Source organism: Nyctereutes procyonoides, unplaced genomic scaffold (genome assembly GCF_905146905.1).
Source record: "Nyctereutes procyonoides isolate TBG_1078 unplaced genomic scaffold, NYPRO_anot_genome, whole genome shotgun sequence".
NCBI lineage: Eukaryota > Metazoa > Chordata > Mammalia > Carnivora > Canidae > Nyctereutes > Nyctereutes procyonoides.
The window spans coordinates 7,519,435-7,535,606 of NW_026575049.1; the positions used below are offsets into that span (position 1 = coordinate 7,519,435).

General features: G+C 41.8%; 1 protein-coding gene across 2 annotated transcripts in view; it reads left to right on the forward strand.

Moving 5' to 3' along the window:
* Positions 1 to 2,618: 2,618 nt before the first annotated feature.
* TBC1D30 (TBC1 domain family member 30) overlaps positions 2,619 to 16,172 on the forward strand; it is a 42,580-nt gene continuing 29,026 nt past the window's right edge. The window contains exons 1-5 of one of the 2 annotated variants that reach the window (XM_055328992.1): positions 2,619 to 2,899; positions 6,461 to 6,522; positions 7,014 to 7,079; positions 8,659 to 8,784; positions 10,981 to 11,166. In XM_055328992.1, coding sequence (XP_055184967.1) covers positions 2,731 to 2,899; positions 6,461 to 6,522; positions 7,014 to 7,079; positions 8,659 to 8,784; positions 10,981 to 11,166 — 609 coding nt within the window. In that variant the 5' untranslated portion in view covers positions 2,619 to 2,730. The remainder of the gene's footprint in view (positions 2,900 to 6,460; positions 6,523 to 7,013; positions 7,080 to 8,658; positions 8,785 to 10,980; positions 11,167 to 16,172) is intronic. The other variant, XM_055328993.1, reaches the window with a different exon arrangement.

The following is a 16,172-nucleotide window of genomic DNA, read 5'->3' on the forward strand; positions in this document are numbered from 1 at the left end:
TGCCTTTTCAAAGCACTTTCCCTCTAGTGGGGCTGGCATACCTGAGTAGCTTATATGTTGCCTCTGAGCCAGGTTTACTTTCACAGATTAACAATCTCATTTTAACTGATTCTTATACATAAAATGTATATTTCATGTGTAGAGTCGTATCATTTCTGACATCATCCTCAAATTCTGGGGCTACTTCACAAAGCCCAGGATGTACTGATTCCCAATAAGTATGCCGGAGTCGTAAGAATGACTTCTTTTCCAGCTCTTTCAGAGTATCATTAGGAATGCTTTTTAAAAATACTCAATACTTTTCGATCAATAGCAGCCATTGTTTTTGATGCTCAAAAATTTCCATCTTTGACCAATAGTGGCCTATTCATGTGGCTCTTAGGTCCTTTTGACATGACCCCATTAGTCTTGGAGCACTTCCTTAGTTCATCAAAATGGTTCAGGCTCATCTTGTACTTTTTGCTGGCTCAGACCTAGAATCAGTCACACTTCAAAGGAGCCCTGGTTCTTTTTAGTGGGGGATGCTTTTTTAGAGACCACAACCTGGGCACTGCGGGTATTCACTGCTGCTGAGTTGTCCTTAGTTCTAAACCTACTTAGTGGATATACGGTTGACCCTTGAACAACATGGGTTTGAACTACATGGACTGCATGGGTTCTTTTATAAGCGGATTTTTTTGGAGAAGTACTGTAAATGCATTTTCTCTTCTGTATGATTTGCTTAAGATTTTTTTCTCTAACTTACTTTATTCTAAGAATACATATGTAATACACAGACCATGCCAAATATGTGGTTTTTAAGATTTTAAAAAAAATTTTTTAAGTAATATCCACACACAATATGGGGCTTGAACTCACAACCCTGAGATCAAGAGTCATATGCTCTACCAACTGAGCCAGCCAGGTGCCCATCCAAATATGCAGTAATTGACTGTTTATGTTATTGGTAAGGGTTCTGGTGAATAGCAGGCTGTTAGTAAGGTTTTTGGAAGGCCAAAATTTATTTGCAGATTTTCTACTATGGGAGGGGAAGGGAGAAGATTTGCATCTCTAACTCTCTCATTGTTCCTCGTTCAAGGATCAACTGTGTATGTATTTTTGAAATAAAAAAAGAGATGAGTTTATACTGATATTTCCAATTTAAATATAATATTGTAGGATTTAAAAAAACCTTAATTTCTTTGTATACTTATATTTTGTCACTCTGGGGATCCCTGGGTGGCTCAGTAGTTTAGCACCTGCCTTCCGCCCAGGGCGTGATCCTGGAGTCCTGGGATCAAGTCCCACATCAGGCTCCCAGCATGGAGCCTGCTTCTCCCTGTGCCTGCTTCTCCCTCTGCCTGTGTCTCTGCCTCTCTGTGTATCTCTCATGAATAAATAAATAAAATCTTAAAAAATATTTTGTCACCCTGAAAAGATTTTGGTTCCTTTTGACATTAACATAATTATTTCCTTTATTCTGTAGTGTACATAGGAATTAAAAAACAGCATCAATATCACAGATTACAGTAATGCTACTTGTTGACAGTTAAGGTGTCTTTGCAGTTTTATTTGCCCTTGGAATATATACCACCATGGATGTACAGTCATAATACTGTATTCTAAAGCAACTTACAAGTTTTTTTTTTTCTGTATTCTTGTGCCACCAACAGGCTTTTCAGTTAGGTTCATTTATTTCCACTCATTTTCATTTTTTTTAAAATATGTTATTCCAGAGCCCAAACCGTATACAAGGAACATCCAGAAAACCTCAGTTTTCCATGTCTCTTTCTTCCACACGGTTCCTTCTCATGTAAATACTTTTTGTATCAGTAAACACTTACCCATGTAGTGTTCCTTTTCCAAACATCAGCAAATACACATGTCTCTGTATTCCCTTCCATATCCCTTCCTTCCTTATTTCCTCGTCCATTTTTTAATGATTCATATTCCATTAGTTAATATCCTAGCTTAAGGATGACTTTTTGTTCGGTTTTGAACAGTTAATGATAGTGAATAGTTCTACACTACCGACGTCTCCGGCTGGGGAGACTAGCACCCCCCCCCCTTTTTTTAATTTTTATTTTTCTATTTTTTAGGAAGCCCTTAAAAAAAAACACTTTTATATGTGAACACCTGTATAGATTCTTTTGTTGAAGCCTATGCTTCCAAGGGAAACAACCAGTATTTTTGTTTTCCATGCCTGCCATGCCTCTCTGGGCCGCCAGGAAAGGGCCGGGCACGGAGGGGGTGAAGCTCGCGCTCCCCCGAGCGCCGGCCTCCCCGCCTCGGGCCGCACCTGTCCTCTCCGGCGCTGTTGGGCGAGGTGGGCACTTGCCCCTCCGGGATGCCGTGCCCCCCCCCCCCCCGCAGCCCGGCCCAGGTCTGGGAAGGCACAGGGACCTCCCCGCGCTGCTGCTGCCGCCGCCGCCGCCGCTGCTGGCGGCCCGGGGCGCAGGGGCTCAGCCGGCTGCGCTCGGGCCCCGCGGCGCCAGGCCGCCCCGCCCGCGCGCGGTGATGCGGGGCTTGGGGGCGGGCGCGCCGCCTCCGTCCCCCGCCCCCTTCCCCGCCCCAGCGGCGCGGGCTCCGCACTGCAGATGCCCGCCCGCCGCCCCGCGCTCCGCTCCTCCGGCGGCGCCCGCGGCTCCCCGCGCCCCCCGCGCCCCGCGCGCCCCTCGCCGGAGCCGCCTCGCCGAGGCCGGCGGGACCCCAGGCGGCCCGCGGCCGCGCCCGAGCCCGGGGCGCTCCCGGATGCGGCAGGACAAGCTGAGCGGCTCCCTGAGGCGCGGAGGGAGATGCCTGAAGCGGCAGGGCGGCGGCGGCGGCGGCGGCGGCGTGGGCACCATCCTCAGCAATGTGCTCAAGAAGCGCAGCTGCATTTCCCGGACCGCGCCCCGGCTGCTCTGCACCCTGGAGCCGGGTGAGGACCCGGGGCTGCGAAGGGGCGTCCTACCCCTGCACCCTCCTCCACCCCCTCTCCACCCCCCGCCCCCCCTCCATCCCCTCCCGGGTGCGGGCTACCGGGGCTCCGCGCCGGCGGGCGGGGTCGGCCTGGGAGGGAAGAGCGCGGACCGAGGCCTGCGCGCGGGCAGCGACCTCCCAAGGCCGGGAGGCCCCGCTGCTCCCGGTCCCGACCCCGCGGCCTGTGCGCGCTCCGGCTCCGGCTCCGGCTCCGGCCCCGGCCCCGGCTGCGCTCGGCCCTGCCCGCCCGGCGGAGGTTGGGGCGGCGGCGGCGGCGGCGGCTCCCCGGGCCACCCGAGGCCGCGCAGCCCGCTGTGCTCCGGGCTCGCAGGAAGCCGCGTGGGAGGAGGAGGGAGGCGCCGGTTGGATGCTCGGGGCTGGAGGGGAAGGCAGCGGCCGCGAAGGGAACACCGGGTGCATTTCCCCGAGGGCGTGCGCGGCGGGAGCGCCCGGAGCGTCTGGTCCGCGGGCCCGCGTGGGGGTGGGTAGGAAACCCTCCTGCAAGTGGAGACCCCCTTTCTCGTAGCCGGAGCTCGGGGCGCGCGGTGCGTGCTAGGCCGGGCCCTTTATGCTGCTCGGCGGGGTTTCCGCGTCCCTGCTCCTCTAGGCTGCGCAGCTCCGCGCCTGCTGCACCGCCCGGCATCCCTCCCTGGGGTCTGATGGGCACAGAGCTTTCTGGCAACCGCGTGGCCGCAGAGGGAGCCGGCTGTTTTCTCCCCGGCGCTCAGCGCTCGCCGGTCCCCAGGGTGACACCCGCAGGGGGTTCCAGGCTTGCCCCCCCCCACCCCCGACCCCTGCCTCCTGCGCCATCGGGGACCTGCTCATCCCCAAGCTGCTGGGGAGAACCTGACGAGGCGCGCAACCCCAAAGGGTGGAACGCGTGACTGCCTTTACGAACCTGGTGGTTTCTTTGTTTTTCTTCTTCTTCTTTTTTTTTTCTCCGCAAGGAAGTGTCTGATTGCAGAGACTGTAGTATTTATTCATCGTTTCCTTTACCCTTTAAAAAAAAAAGAAAAGAAAAAAAAAAGAAAAAAGGAAACTCCTTCCCACGTTAAAAGTGTTTTGTGTTTCTGAATCCGGAACAGCCCTTGGCTTTCAGATGAAACATAAACCTTCTCCCCCTCCCTTACTCAGTTTAGAAGAAAAGGGGAGAAAATGACCTGATTTCAGCGAGCGCATGCAGGTGGTGAATGATCAATTCCGGTTAAATCCTGTGACTCATTTTAGATCATGAGAAAATAGTTGTGGTTTAGACTAACCCCAGTCGGTTTTCAGCACCTGATGCCCAGCAGGTGTTCTTAAAAAAAAAAAAAAAAAGCAGAGGGAGCGTATTTGATCATACATACAGGGAGTTCGGAGCTTTTAGCTTAAGCTTTAATAAAAAAGCTTTAATGAGCTTTTTAGCTTATTTCGGTTGAAATAAGTCAGCGCGGGACTTGTTCTCTTGCCGTTGTTCCAGCAGAGCAGAAGTCATGACTATCTGCTCCTCCGTTCAGCACCGGGCATCTGGACAGCAACCGTAGAGCGAGGCGTGTTTCTCCTGGTGCCCTGAATCCTTGGCTCCAGCTGGAGGCACTCTCGTGGCCCTTGTGTCATTGCTGTGCACTGAAGCAGGACTTCATTGAAACCATCTCAGACAGATGAGAATTTGCGGGGGTACTTGATATACCCTTGGAGAAGGAGATCTTTATTTAGGCAGAATAAGCTAGTGGCCTGAAGCTTTGAAAAGACCTATCAGGGCATTGATTGGATGCCTGGGATTCTGTACCACACAGCTTGACTTTAGAAATCTTGTGTTCACAGCACTCTCCTGGGACTCCCAAGAAGGGATTCTGCGTACTGTCGTGGGCTTGGGCAAATCATATACATCTCTTTCCAGCTTGACACACTCACACTCTCTTTCTCTCTCTCTCTATATATATATAAAAGGACAAATCTACTTTATTATTGTAATTTTAAATTCTGAAGATCATTTCTATCTCCATACCAACTCCTAAGTAGTGGAGGTTGTGGGGAGGCTTTCAGTATGCCTAATCTGCAATCAACATCTTAGAAGCAAAACTATTGTCATGAATGACAATCATAAATTGTAAAACTGAATGCTATTAATAATGTTTGGTATATCTTGATCTTTGAGCTTTTAAGTAATACGTTTTTTTAAAAAGTGAATTGGGAAAGAAAAAAAGTGACTTGAAATATGATTTAATTGATTTTGAAATTGTAGGAAAAAATGTTTTTCAGATTTGATTATATTATTCTAAATAAAACTTACATGGGAATAAAAACTGTCATTAATTTCACTTCAAGAACAACAGCACATACTTCTAACATGGAATTCTGAATAAAAGCTCAATATGAATATAGCATATAGTCTTTGCATATTATAAACACACTGTCTTGATATATTCTATTTATTTTCTTCTCCCATACATTTGGGATTGGAATCAAAGAAGTTTATTTAAAGTCGTAGATAACTTGGAATTAGAGATCAGTTATATTTTTAGCTTGTAGTCTATGATTAAAAATACCAAATGTTTTATCATCAATGAGCAAGTGCATCATGACAGAATTTTAAGATACATGAAAATCTCCAAATAAGATTGTTGAGGTGGATTAGTCCACAAGTGAGAAGGTGGTGACCTTGTTTTGATAACTTTTAACATTTCACAGAAGTTTCTTTCGTAGACTTAGTCCATGCACGTGTCTTAGAAAACAAATTCTGTAAGGAGAGATCTCTCTTCCTAAGTTTCATAAATAACAATCCACTGAGAAAGATATTATTACCCACAATTTAAAGATGAATTGAGGGGCATATGGGTGGCTCAGTCAATTAAGAGACCAACCCTTGGTTTCGGCTCAGGTCTTGATCTCACAGTCCTGAGATCTGGCCCTGCCTGGACACTGCTCTAGGTGTGGAGCCTGCTTAAGATTCTTTCTCATGGGGCAGCCTGGGTGGCTCAGTGGTTTAGTGCCACCTTTGGCCCAGGGCATGATCCTGGAGACCTGGGATCGAGTCCCACGCCGGGCTTCCTGCATGAGCCTGCTTCTCCCTCTGCCTGGGTCTCTACTTCTCTCTCTTTCTCTTTCTTTCTCTTTCTATTTCTCATGAATAAATAAATAAAACCTTAAAAGATTCTTTCTCTCTTGCTCTCTTTCTGCCCCCACCTCCTATGTACGCATGCATGAATGTGTTCTCTTTCTCTCAAAAAAAAAAATTTGAGACTGAGACAAATTAAAAATTTGACACTAGGAACCAAAGTGGAGCGGGGATCTGAGTGACTCCAAACCTGTGGTGTCATTTTTTTTTTTACTCTATTTCAGACAACTGTGGAAGCCACCATCCTAATGGCCATAGGCTATTTTTCTATTTAAAGAATCTATTTAACAAAATGGACTAAAATTTAATAAAAATATGTTTTAAAAATTTTATGACTCAGTAGAATCAGGTTAATTTTTATTTTTATTTTTGATCTAACTTGTTATTTTTTTCCAAAATAATAGTTATGTATTTTTCTTCTAGGAGTTGACACAAAGTTGAAGTTCACTCTTGAGCCATCTTTAGGTCAAAATGGTTTTCAGCAGGTAACTTTATTTTTGGTTTTGAAAATACTCTTATATGGGGGTATATATACAAGATACACTGAGCTACGTCCTCAAAGTGGGAAAATTAGCATGTACTTTGATACATGTTGGGTGAGTCAGTTTTAAAATTACAGATAAATTATGAGCCTGGGTTTATATCTGCAATGAAAAATTTTTTACTTTCTATTAATGGTGCAAGTTGTGAAAAAATTATAAGAACTGAATATGTATGATTTTGAATCCATAATACATGTTTTTGTTTCTGAACTAGCTTCCCAACCCTTGTGTGTGCATATGGGTCATAGGTGTGTTAAGAGTACCTAAGGTGGGGAGTGCATAGGACTTGGAGCCTGGCTGAAAGAAGCTCTGTTTACCTCAGTGTGCTGTACAAGTTTTATCATACTCTCTGGATGTCGAAATGGGAAAAAGGTTTGAAAGTGCTTATCCAGGTCAATATTCTAACTTTGCCAATGTTTCTTCTGTGTTCCTAGTGGTATGATGCTCTCAAGGCAGTTGCCAGGCTATCAACAGGAATACCAAAGGAATGGAGGAGAAAGGTGAGAAGGATTCCTAGGGCTAAAATACAAAAGATCAGCATTCTGTTCCTCTTTAAAATGTCTGAAATGTCCAAAAGAATATTCTAGATTTAGTAATTCAAAAGCTGTCTCTTTTCATTATTCATTTAATAGGCATTTATTATGTATTCTGTGCCAAGGTACTGTTCCATGTACTGAGGATACAGGAATGGGAGGATAAAACCAAAGTTTTTGTCCTCATGGAGCTTACAATGAATTCAATATAAAGTATGTGAGATGATGATAAGTGTCATGCATAAAAATAAAGCAGAGAAAGAAATGAGAGCAGAGTGGAGGAATGGAGGTAAGGAGGTGGAATTTTAAATAGCAAGGTGACATTTGAATAGGGCCTAGATGTGGAAGTGAGCCCGGAGGAGGCAGCTACCTGGGGGAAGAGCACCTCAAACAGAGGAAACACCCTCAGGTAAGGGCATCTCAGGGGTATGCAAGCAAAAGCAAGAGGTCAGGGTGGCTCAGTGAAGCTCAGTGAACACAGGGGAAAGCTACTGGAGAGAGAGTAGTAGAGGTAAATGTGATGGAAGAGGGGGATGACAGATCATGGAGACCTTATGGGCCATAGTAGGACCTTTACCCAGTCTGAGATGGGAAGAGAGAGAAGCATTGGGAAATTTTGAGCTGGAGAGTAACATGATAACACTTATATTTTAAATGGACCTCTCCGGCTTAATAATAGGAGGGACAAGGCAGAAGCAGGGAGATCAATGGGAGACTTGAGATAATTCAGGCAAGATGTGGATCAGGGTTGCAGTGATGGAGATGGAGAAAAGGGATCAGATTCTCAATTTATTCTGAAGGCTGAGTTGACATGGATTCCTGTTATGAATATAAGGTATATGATCCTTGGGACAAAATTCTGGCTGGAGATATTGATCATTGTTAATCCTGCTAAAGTATGTTCAAATACTAAAACTCGACGTGCTTCCTTGGTATATTCATTTATGAACCTAGTCTTAATGCCCTTTGCGTTTGAACATTGGCGGTTCTTCAAAATATACATGAAAAATCTTACAGAAACAGCTTTTCAGGATAAAGTAATCAACAGAATAAAAATACCCAGTGACTCTTTTTAAAAAAGTTATTCATTATGGGGCCCCACCTGTGTGTTGTGAGAGAGAGATTGAGGGATGATTTAAAGGCACAGGCCACTCCGTGGTGAAAAAAGACCCAGTCTCCATGAATGACCAGGTAGCTCTTGTACAAGTACGGAGAGAATTCAAAGCCAACTATGGCAAGCTCAGAAGATGATATAGCTAATCAGTGAACTCAAATAAGAGTTGAAGATTTTTTTTTTTTTTCTTAACAGGATTTCTAATGGCTGGATCACTGCTTGGTGCATAGTAGAAGCTCAACAAATGTTAATGGAAAGAATAAATGGCCTTAAGTGGTGCAATTAGCAAACATGTCAATGAAAGTTGAAATGAATAGTGGGCTATATTTGGTCTAGGATCAGCTCTCATTTTTCATCAGATGCAATAATTATTTTTTAATAAAAGTGAAACTGTATATTTTACTTTAGTGTTCTTTTTTATTAATATTTCAGGTTTGGTTGACCTTGGCAGATCATTATTTGCACAGTATAGCTATTGACTGGGACAAAACCATGCGCTTCACTTTCAATGAAAGGAGTAATCCTGATGATGACTCGATGGGAATTCAAATAGTCAAGGTAAGGCCCCTGAGTTTGGCCTGTTGTCCTGACTTAGAAGGAGGTTTCTAAGAGCCAGATGTTCCCTGGACAGAGGATCAAACCTTATGGTCTGAATGTCCATATATTTCCTGCTTTCTTATTCTGTTAGTTAACAGCCTCTTAATGGGAACTTTGACTATGTCTTGTTTTCATAAATTTGTATGTTGGCAGTAAGAGGAAAATGTTTCTATTCATCTTCTCCTGTTCACTTGATAGGAGATTGAAATTTCTTTTTCTTTAGCATGGGTCAGTGCTCTTAGCTAGATTTTTACATAAAAGTTACAGATTGGGAAATTTAGTTAAGTATATATCATATTAGAATAATTGGGTTCTTGTTGGGGTCTCTGATAATTTCTTAACTGCCAATTTATGAAGATAGTTAGATTGACTGATGAGTCTACTTAAAACCGGATGGTCAGGGGTTCAAGCCAGCTGTGGAGGCAGCTGTGGTTTGCCTACTGGGATTATTACAATTGATTAGGGCCTGTTGCCAACAGCCAAGGTTGCTGATTCAATTCAGTCCCACTGTTGTTCTCTTACATAAGTTTCCAGCACATGGGTTTTAATTTGATTTTTTTAAAGATTTATTTATTTATTTGAGGGAGAAGAAGAGAGGGCAGGGAGGAAGGGAAGAGGGAGAGGGAGAGAGAGTCCCAAGTGGGCTCTGTGCTTAGCTCGATTCAGGGCTCGATCTCATGACTCTGAGGTCCGCGACTGGAGCTGACAACAAGAGTCAGTCACTTAACTGGGTGAGCCACTCAGGTGCCCACTTTTTTTTTTTTTTTAAGATTGGCTTTTGATTTTATATGAGTTTATTACAACGTAAGGCTAAGCTGGGGTTTTAAAAGGAACATTGTCTCCTATAAATTTTGGCCACCAGAGTTTGGCTAAGGTTTTGACAGATTTGAGGATACTTTTTTTTGTGAGGAGTACTAATGGAAAGGAGCTACTTTGTGATCTAACTTGGTCTGTTTCAGACACATGTTAAAAACAATTAGGAAATTTTATTTTGTATGTTTTAAAAGCTTGTGCACTATCCATATTTCAACTGTTTATTTGGAATTTCAGGAGTGTTTCTCAGTGATGAAGTAGTCCATGTTTGAAATATTTTCTGTTTAAATTGTGAGTTAAGGTAATATACATTTTATAACAATCATGTTATTAAGAGGATCTTTCATTTTCCTCATTGAAGTGAATGCTGTGTCAGTAAAATGACATTAGCTCCTGAAAATTGTAGTCTCTGCTTAGTTATTAAATTACATTTATTGCCCTAATTAAATATTAAAGCACAACAAATGTTTCTGTATTTTTTATACAAATTTTAAAACAGTTTGGATAGATTCTTCCATCTTGAACAGAATGATTTTTCTGTCTCTCTGTAGTACAGATTGCATTTTTTGCTATTTTAGTTTTGCTCCATATTATTGAGTTTTGATAGCTAAATATTATATTGTGTTTCAGAGAAAGGAGTAATGTTAGCGTCTATCATGTGTTGAAGTCATGTGTTGAAGTGTTGAAATATAGTCATGTGTTGAAATGACTTTTGTTTTATCTGAGACATAGTATTAAAAGAAACTGTCAATTTGTATGGAATTATAATGTAATTTTTGTTAATACTGTGTCCCTTTGGTATTAATTCTGGAAACATTTTAAATTTTGGCAGAAAATTATAAAGTTAGGACAAAACTTTTTTTTTTAAAAGATTTTTATTTATTTATTCATGAGAGACAGAGAGAGAGAGAGAGAGAGAGAGAGAGAGAGAGAGAGAGAGCAGAGGGAGAAGCAGGCTCCATGCTGGAGCCTGATGTGGGACTGGATCCCAGGTCTCCAGGATCACGCCCTGGGCTGCAGGTGGCGCTAAACCACTGTGCCATTGGGGCTGCCCAAAATTATAAAGTTAGAAAATTTGCCTGTCCGAAATTCCTCTTGAAAATGCCCTTTAGTTAACTACATTGTCAATAAAACTGGGGGGAAAAATGTATCTTAGCAAAATAGAAAACAATAGAAAAAGAAAATTTAAAAAATTGCTTTGGCCCATAAACATTTTTAAAAACTAAAATTCAGGTTGATAATCTGATTCTATTTAATGCTGAGGCAAAGTTATAACTAAAGGTATTTTTTTTTTTTGAGAGAATATGAAGAACTATTTTAAAAACTTTTGTTTGCCTTCTTCAGGATCTTCACCGCACGGGCTGCAGTTCTTACTGTGGCCAGGAGGCTGAGCAGGACAGGGTTGTGTTAAAACGGGTCCTGTTGGCCTACGCCCGGTGGAATAAGAATGTTGGGTACTGCCAAGGCTTTAACATCTTGGCTGCTCTAATTCTGGAAGTAGTGGAAGGCAATGAAGGGGATGCACTGAAAGTGAGTATGAGGCTCTGGAGAGAGCAATTGAAATTCTTCTGAGAGTGAAGTATTGGAACTATAATTCCTCGTCCCTGATGTCCCACCTCCTTCCAGGGTGTTTTCTACACTTTTGTAATGACCCATAATCACCATTTCTTCACTATTAAAGCCAGGTCAAGTGACCAACTCATGTAGCTGCCAGTTGTGAGAAGAACGATTATGTTTTTTGTCCCACTTGTAAAACACATTTTTAAAGCAAGCTGAATACTAATCATATTAATTATTCTTCACAGCTGTGTCACGATTCAGCTGCTTAAAGTAGCAAACATGATTTACCTCACAGTTTCTTTGAGTCAGGAATCTGGGTGTGACTTAGCTTAAAGTAGCAAACGTGATTTACGTCACAGTTTCTTTGAGTCAGGAATCTGGGTGCGACTTAGCTGGCTCAAAGTCCTATTGTTGTGGCATCCAAACTGTTGGCTGTGTCTGCAGCCTCATCTGAAGGCTCAGGTGGGGACAGCATTCACTTCCAAGTCCATGTGGTTGTTGGTAACATTTAATCCCTCACAAGCGGCTGGATTGAGGGCCTATGTTCCTGGCTGCCTGTTGGCTGGAGACCTTTTTTAGTCCTTTGCCATGTCTCCATCTCACAACAAGGTGACTGGCATCCCTCAGAGTGAGTAAAAGAATAAAAGGGAATGAGCAAGGTAGGAGAGATTAAGTTGCATATGTTGTATTCCGTCATTTTTGCCATATTCTTTTCATTAGAAGCCAGTCACTAGGTCCAGCTCTTATTCAAGGGGAAGGGCTTGTATAAGGATATGACTACTAAGAGGCAGAGGTCATGGGGTGTCATGTTAGAAATTGCCTACTACACAAGTTATGTGTAATTCTGGTTGGTTGGGTCTTCTTATTGGGTTCCTTTACCATTTCATCTATGGGGCAAGCTATGGAGGAGGTCAGGCTGAGAGTGAGTATATATGATGGAAAGTATTTGCATGGAGATAGGTTATGGAAGCGAATTATATTTTATTATCTTTTAACCTTCAATGCCTGCAACCATTATTAGTAAAAAAAAAATTCTAGAAACATTTTGAGATGGTTCACAAGCAATTTAAGCTTATAAATTGGAATATGAGTCTGTTAGTCACCGGAAATAATCTTTATGAGAAATGAAGCATTACACATGCGCAGGATGGCTATTCCCTTATTAGCTTGGGGCAATATGGGATTGCTAATTCTTATCTGAACCCTCAAACTGCTGTTGATTGCAATGCTTTGTGATGGATGGGATGGATACTTAGTCTTTGTATTCAAGAGCCTCCCCAACCCCAGCCTTGTGTTTGATTATGGTCAATACCTTAGTGATATTCCCAGTCACTGACTAATGTCCTATGGAAAAACAAACAAATGTTCCTCCTAGTTTTATATGCATTATGGTGGAATTAACCATAAACCCAGTCTGACCTAATCTCAATCTGTATTCACCCTTTCACTTTTTCCGTCCTTGTATTTAAGGAAAAAGCTCTGAAACTACTTGTTCATCAAATAAGTGGGGGAGTGGAGAGCCAGTGATAAGTCAAATATATAAGTTTAAAACATTTTTTATTAAGCCTTTTATTTACTCAGTCTATCAGCTTTAGTTGATTTTTTCTTTTCAGATGTAATTACTGTGACTATAAAATGAGAACTGTTGAAGAGTTGGAATAAGCAATTCAGGTTAGGAGGTGAAGTAGAAAGGTCTGGGGGAAGGGATATACATGCCAATCAAATCATAAAAGAAACTCCTTGAGAAACTAAAAATGCACACATAAAATATGGATGAGATAAAGCTGAGGAACTGAATATTTATATTTCTGCCTCTAAGAAAATGATTTCCATGAAATGAAATGACACCATCATCATTTCAGAATCTTGTGGTTAGACATTGAATATGCAGAGGAAGATTGGATTCATGAAGAGTCACTTCAGAGGCAAAGGAAAATATTGGACGTCAGTGTTTTTCAGCAGCTATTTTGTCCTCTGCAAATTTTAATTATTAGGCAAATATATAGTTTATTTGAGAAGTAGGTAAACCATTTTGCATGCTTTTCAGCACTTACTGTTTTTGTCTTGGTAACTTTTTAACTATGTAAAACTATGAAGCTCCTTCATTATTTACTTTTTAAAAAATACATAATTTTTAGAGCAGTTTGAGGTTCGTAGCAAAATTGAGAGGAACATACAGAGATTTTCCGTATGCCCCCTGCCCCCACACATCCCCCACCTGAGGTACATTTGTTACATTCTTGAACCTATATCGACATGTTGTAATCACCTAAAGTGCATAGTTTACGATTCACCCTTAGTGTTGTACATTCTGTGGGTTAGACAAATGTTTAATGACATATATTCATCATTGTAATATTCACACAGAGTGTGTTCACTGCCCTAATAATCCCCTGTGCTCGGCTTATTCCTCTCCCCTGCCCTTACCCCTGGCAACCACTGATATTTTTACTGTCTCTACAGTCTTGCCTTTTCCAGAATGTCTTATAGTTGGAATCATACAATATGTAGCCTTTTCAGATTGGTTTCTTTCACTTAGTAAGATGCATTTAGCTTCCTTCATGTCTTTTCATGGCTTGGTGGCTCATTTATTTTTAGTGCTGAATAATATTCCATTGTCTGCATGTTCATAGTTTGTTTATCCATTCACCTGTTGAAGGACATCTCTGTTGCTTCCAAGTTTTGGCAAATATGAATATAGCTGCTCTAAGCATCTGTGTGCAGGTTTTTGTGTGGACATGAGTTTTCAGCTCCTTTGGGTAAATACCAATGGGTGTGATTGCCGGATCGTATGATAAGAGTATATTTAGTTTTGTAAGAAGCCGCCAATCTGTCTTCCAAAGTGACTATCCAGTTTTGCATTCTTGCCAGCAATGTATAAGAATTCCTATTAACCCACATCCTTGTCAGCATTTGGTGCTGTGAGCATTCCAGATTTTGACGGTTCTATTAGGTGTGCGGTGTTACCTCGTTTGAATTTGGGTTGCTTTGATGACGGATGTCATGATGTGAAGCATCTTTTCATATGCTTATTTGCCATTGAATACATCTTTGGCAAGGCACCTCTTAAAGTTTTTGGTCCATTTTTAGTCATTATTTTGAGTCTTAAGAGTTCTTTGTATATTTTGGATAACAGTCTTTAATCAGATATGTCTTTCACAAATATTTTCTCCCAGGCTGTGGCTTGTCCTCTTATTCTCTTGACATTGTCTTTCCCAAAACCAAAATTTTTAATTTTAAAGAAATCTGGCTTGCCAATGATTTCTTTCATGGATCGTGTCCTTGCTGTTGTACCTGAAAGGTCATCATCACCATACCCAAGGGCTCTGGGCTATGCTACCTCCTAAGAGATTTAATAGTTTTACATTTTGCATTTAGGTCTGCCATCGATTTTGACTCAATTTGTTGTGAAAGGTGTAAGGTTTGTGTCTAGATTTATTTTTTGCCATGTGGATATCCATTTGTTCCAGCACCATTTGTTGAAGAGACTGTTTTTGTTCTATTGCCATTATTTATCCTCTTTTTTTCTTTCTTTCTTCTTCTTTTTTTTTTAAGATCTAATGTGGGGCTTTTGAAATATATTAATGGGTGGAGTGACATACCTAACATTCTACCCAGCCTGTCTCTAATGTCCTGTCAGACTTTGCGATGCCTTTGGACAGAGAATTTCATTGTGTCACAAGAATTACTGTGATAATTGAAAATTTGTTTTTCTTGTTTCGTGTAATTTTGGGAGATCATGATTTCTTCAGAGAAGTTTAAGTATCTCTCTCAGTATTAAATCCTTAGATAAAAAGTGCAATAATAGACTATTACCTTTATTTTTTTTTTAATTTTATAAATTAATTTTTATTGGTGTTCAATTTACCAACATACAGAATAACACCCAGTGCTCATCCAGTCAAGTGTACCCCTCAGTGCCCGTCACCCATTCACCCCCACCCCCCGCCCTCCTCCCCCTCCACCACCCCTAGTTCATTTCCCAGAGTTAGAAGTCTTTATGTTCTGTCTCCCTTTCTGATATTTCTCACACATTTCTTCTCCCTTCCCTTATATTCCCTTTCACTATTATTCATATTCCCCAAATGAATGAGAACATACACTGTTTGTCCTTCTCCGGTTACTGTGGCCAAGTTCAAAAAGGGTGTTGCCTGAGTTCTCCTCTGGGATTTTGATGGAATCTTGTCTCACATTTAGATCTTTCATCTATTTTGAGTGTATCTTTGTGTATGGTGCAAGAGAGTGGTCCAGTTTCATTCTTCTGCATGTGGATGTCCAATTTTCCCAGCACCATTTATTGAAGAGACTGTCTTTCTTCCAGTGGATCGTCTTTCCTCCTTTATCGTATATTAGTTGACCATAAAGTTCAGGGTCCACTTCTGGGTTCTCTGTTCTGTTCCATTGATCTATGTGTCTGTTTTTGTGCCAGTACCACACTGTCTTGATGAACACAGCTTTGTAGTACAACCTGAAATCTGGCATTGTGATGCCCCCAGATATGGTTTTCTTTTTTAAAATTCCCCTGGCTGTTTGGGGTCTTTTCTGATTCCACACAAATCTTAAAATAATTTGTTCTAAGTCTCTGAAGAAAGTCCATGGTATTTTGATAGGGATTGCATTATACGTGTAAATTGCCCTGGGTAACATTGACATTTTCACAATATTAATTCTGCCAATCCATGAGCATGGAATATTTTTCCATCTCTTTGTGTCTTCCTCAATTTCTTTCAGAAGTGTTCTGTAGTTTTTAGGGTATATTTTGAGAACCATTTGAATGGTAAATGGTTCTCCAACCTTTTATTTTCAGGTTGTAGGTGTCCTTCTGTCTAAAATGAGTCTCTTGTAGACAGCAAATAGATGGGTCCTGCTTTTTTATCCAGTCTGAAACCCTGCGCCTTTTGATGGGGTCATTAAGCCCATTCACGTTCAGAGTTACTATTGACAGATATGAGTTTAGTGTCATCATGATATCTATT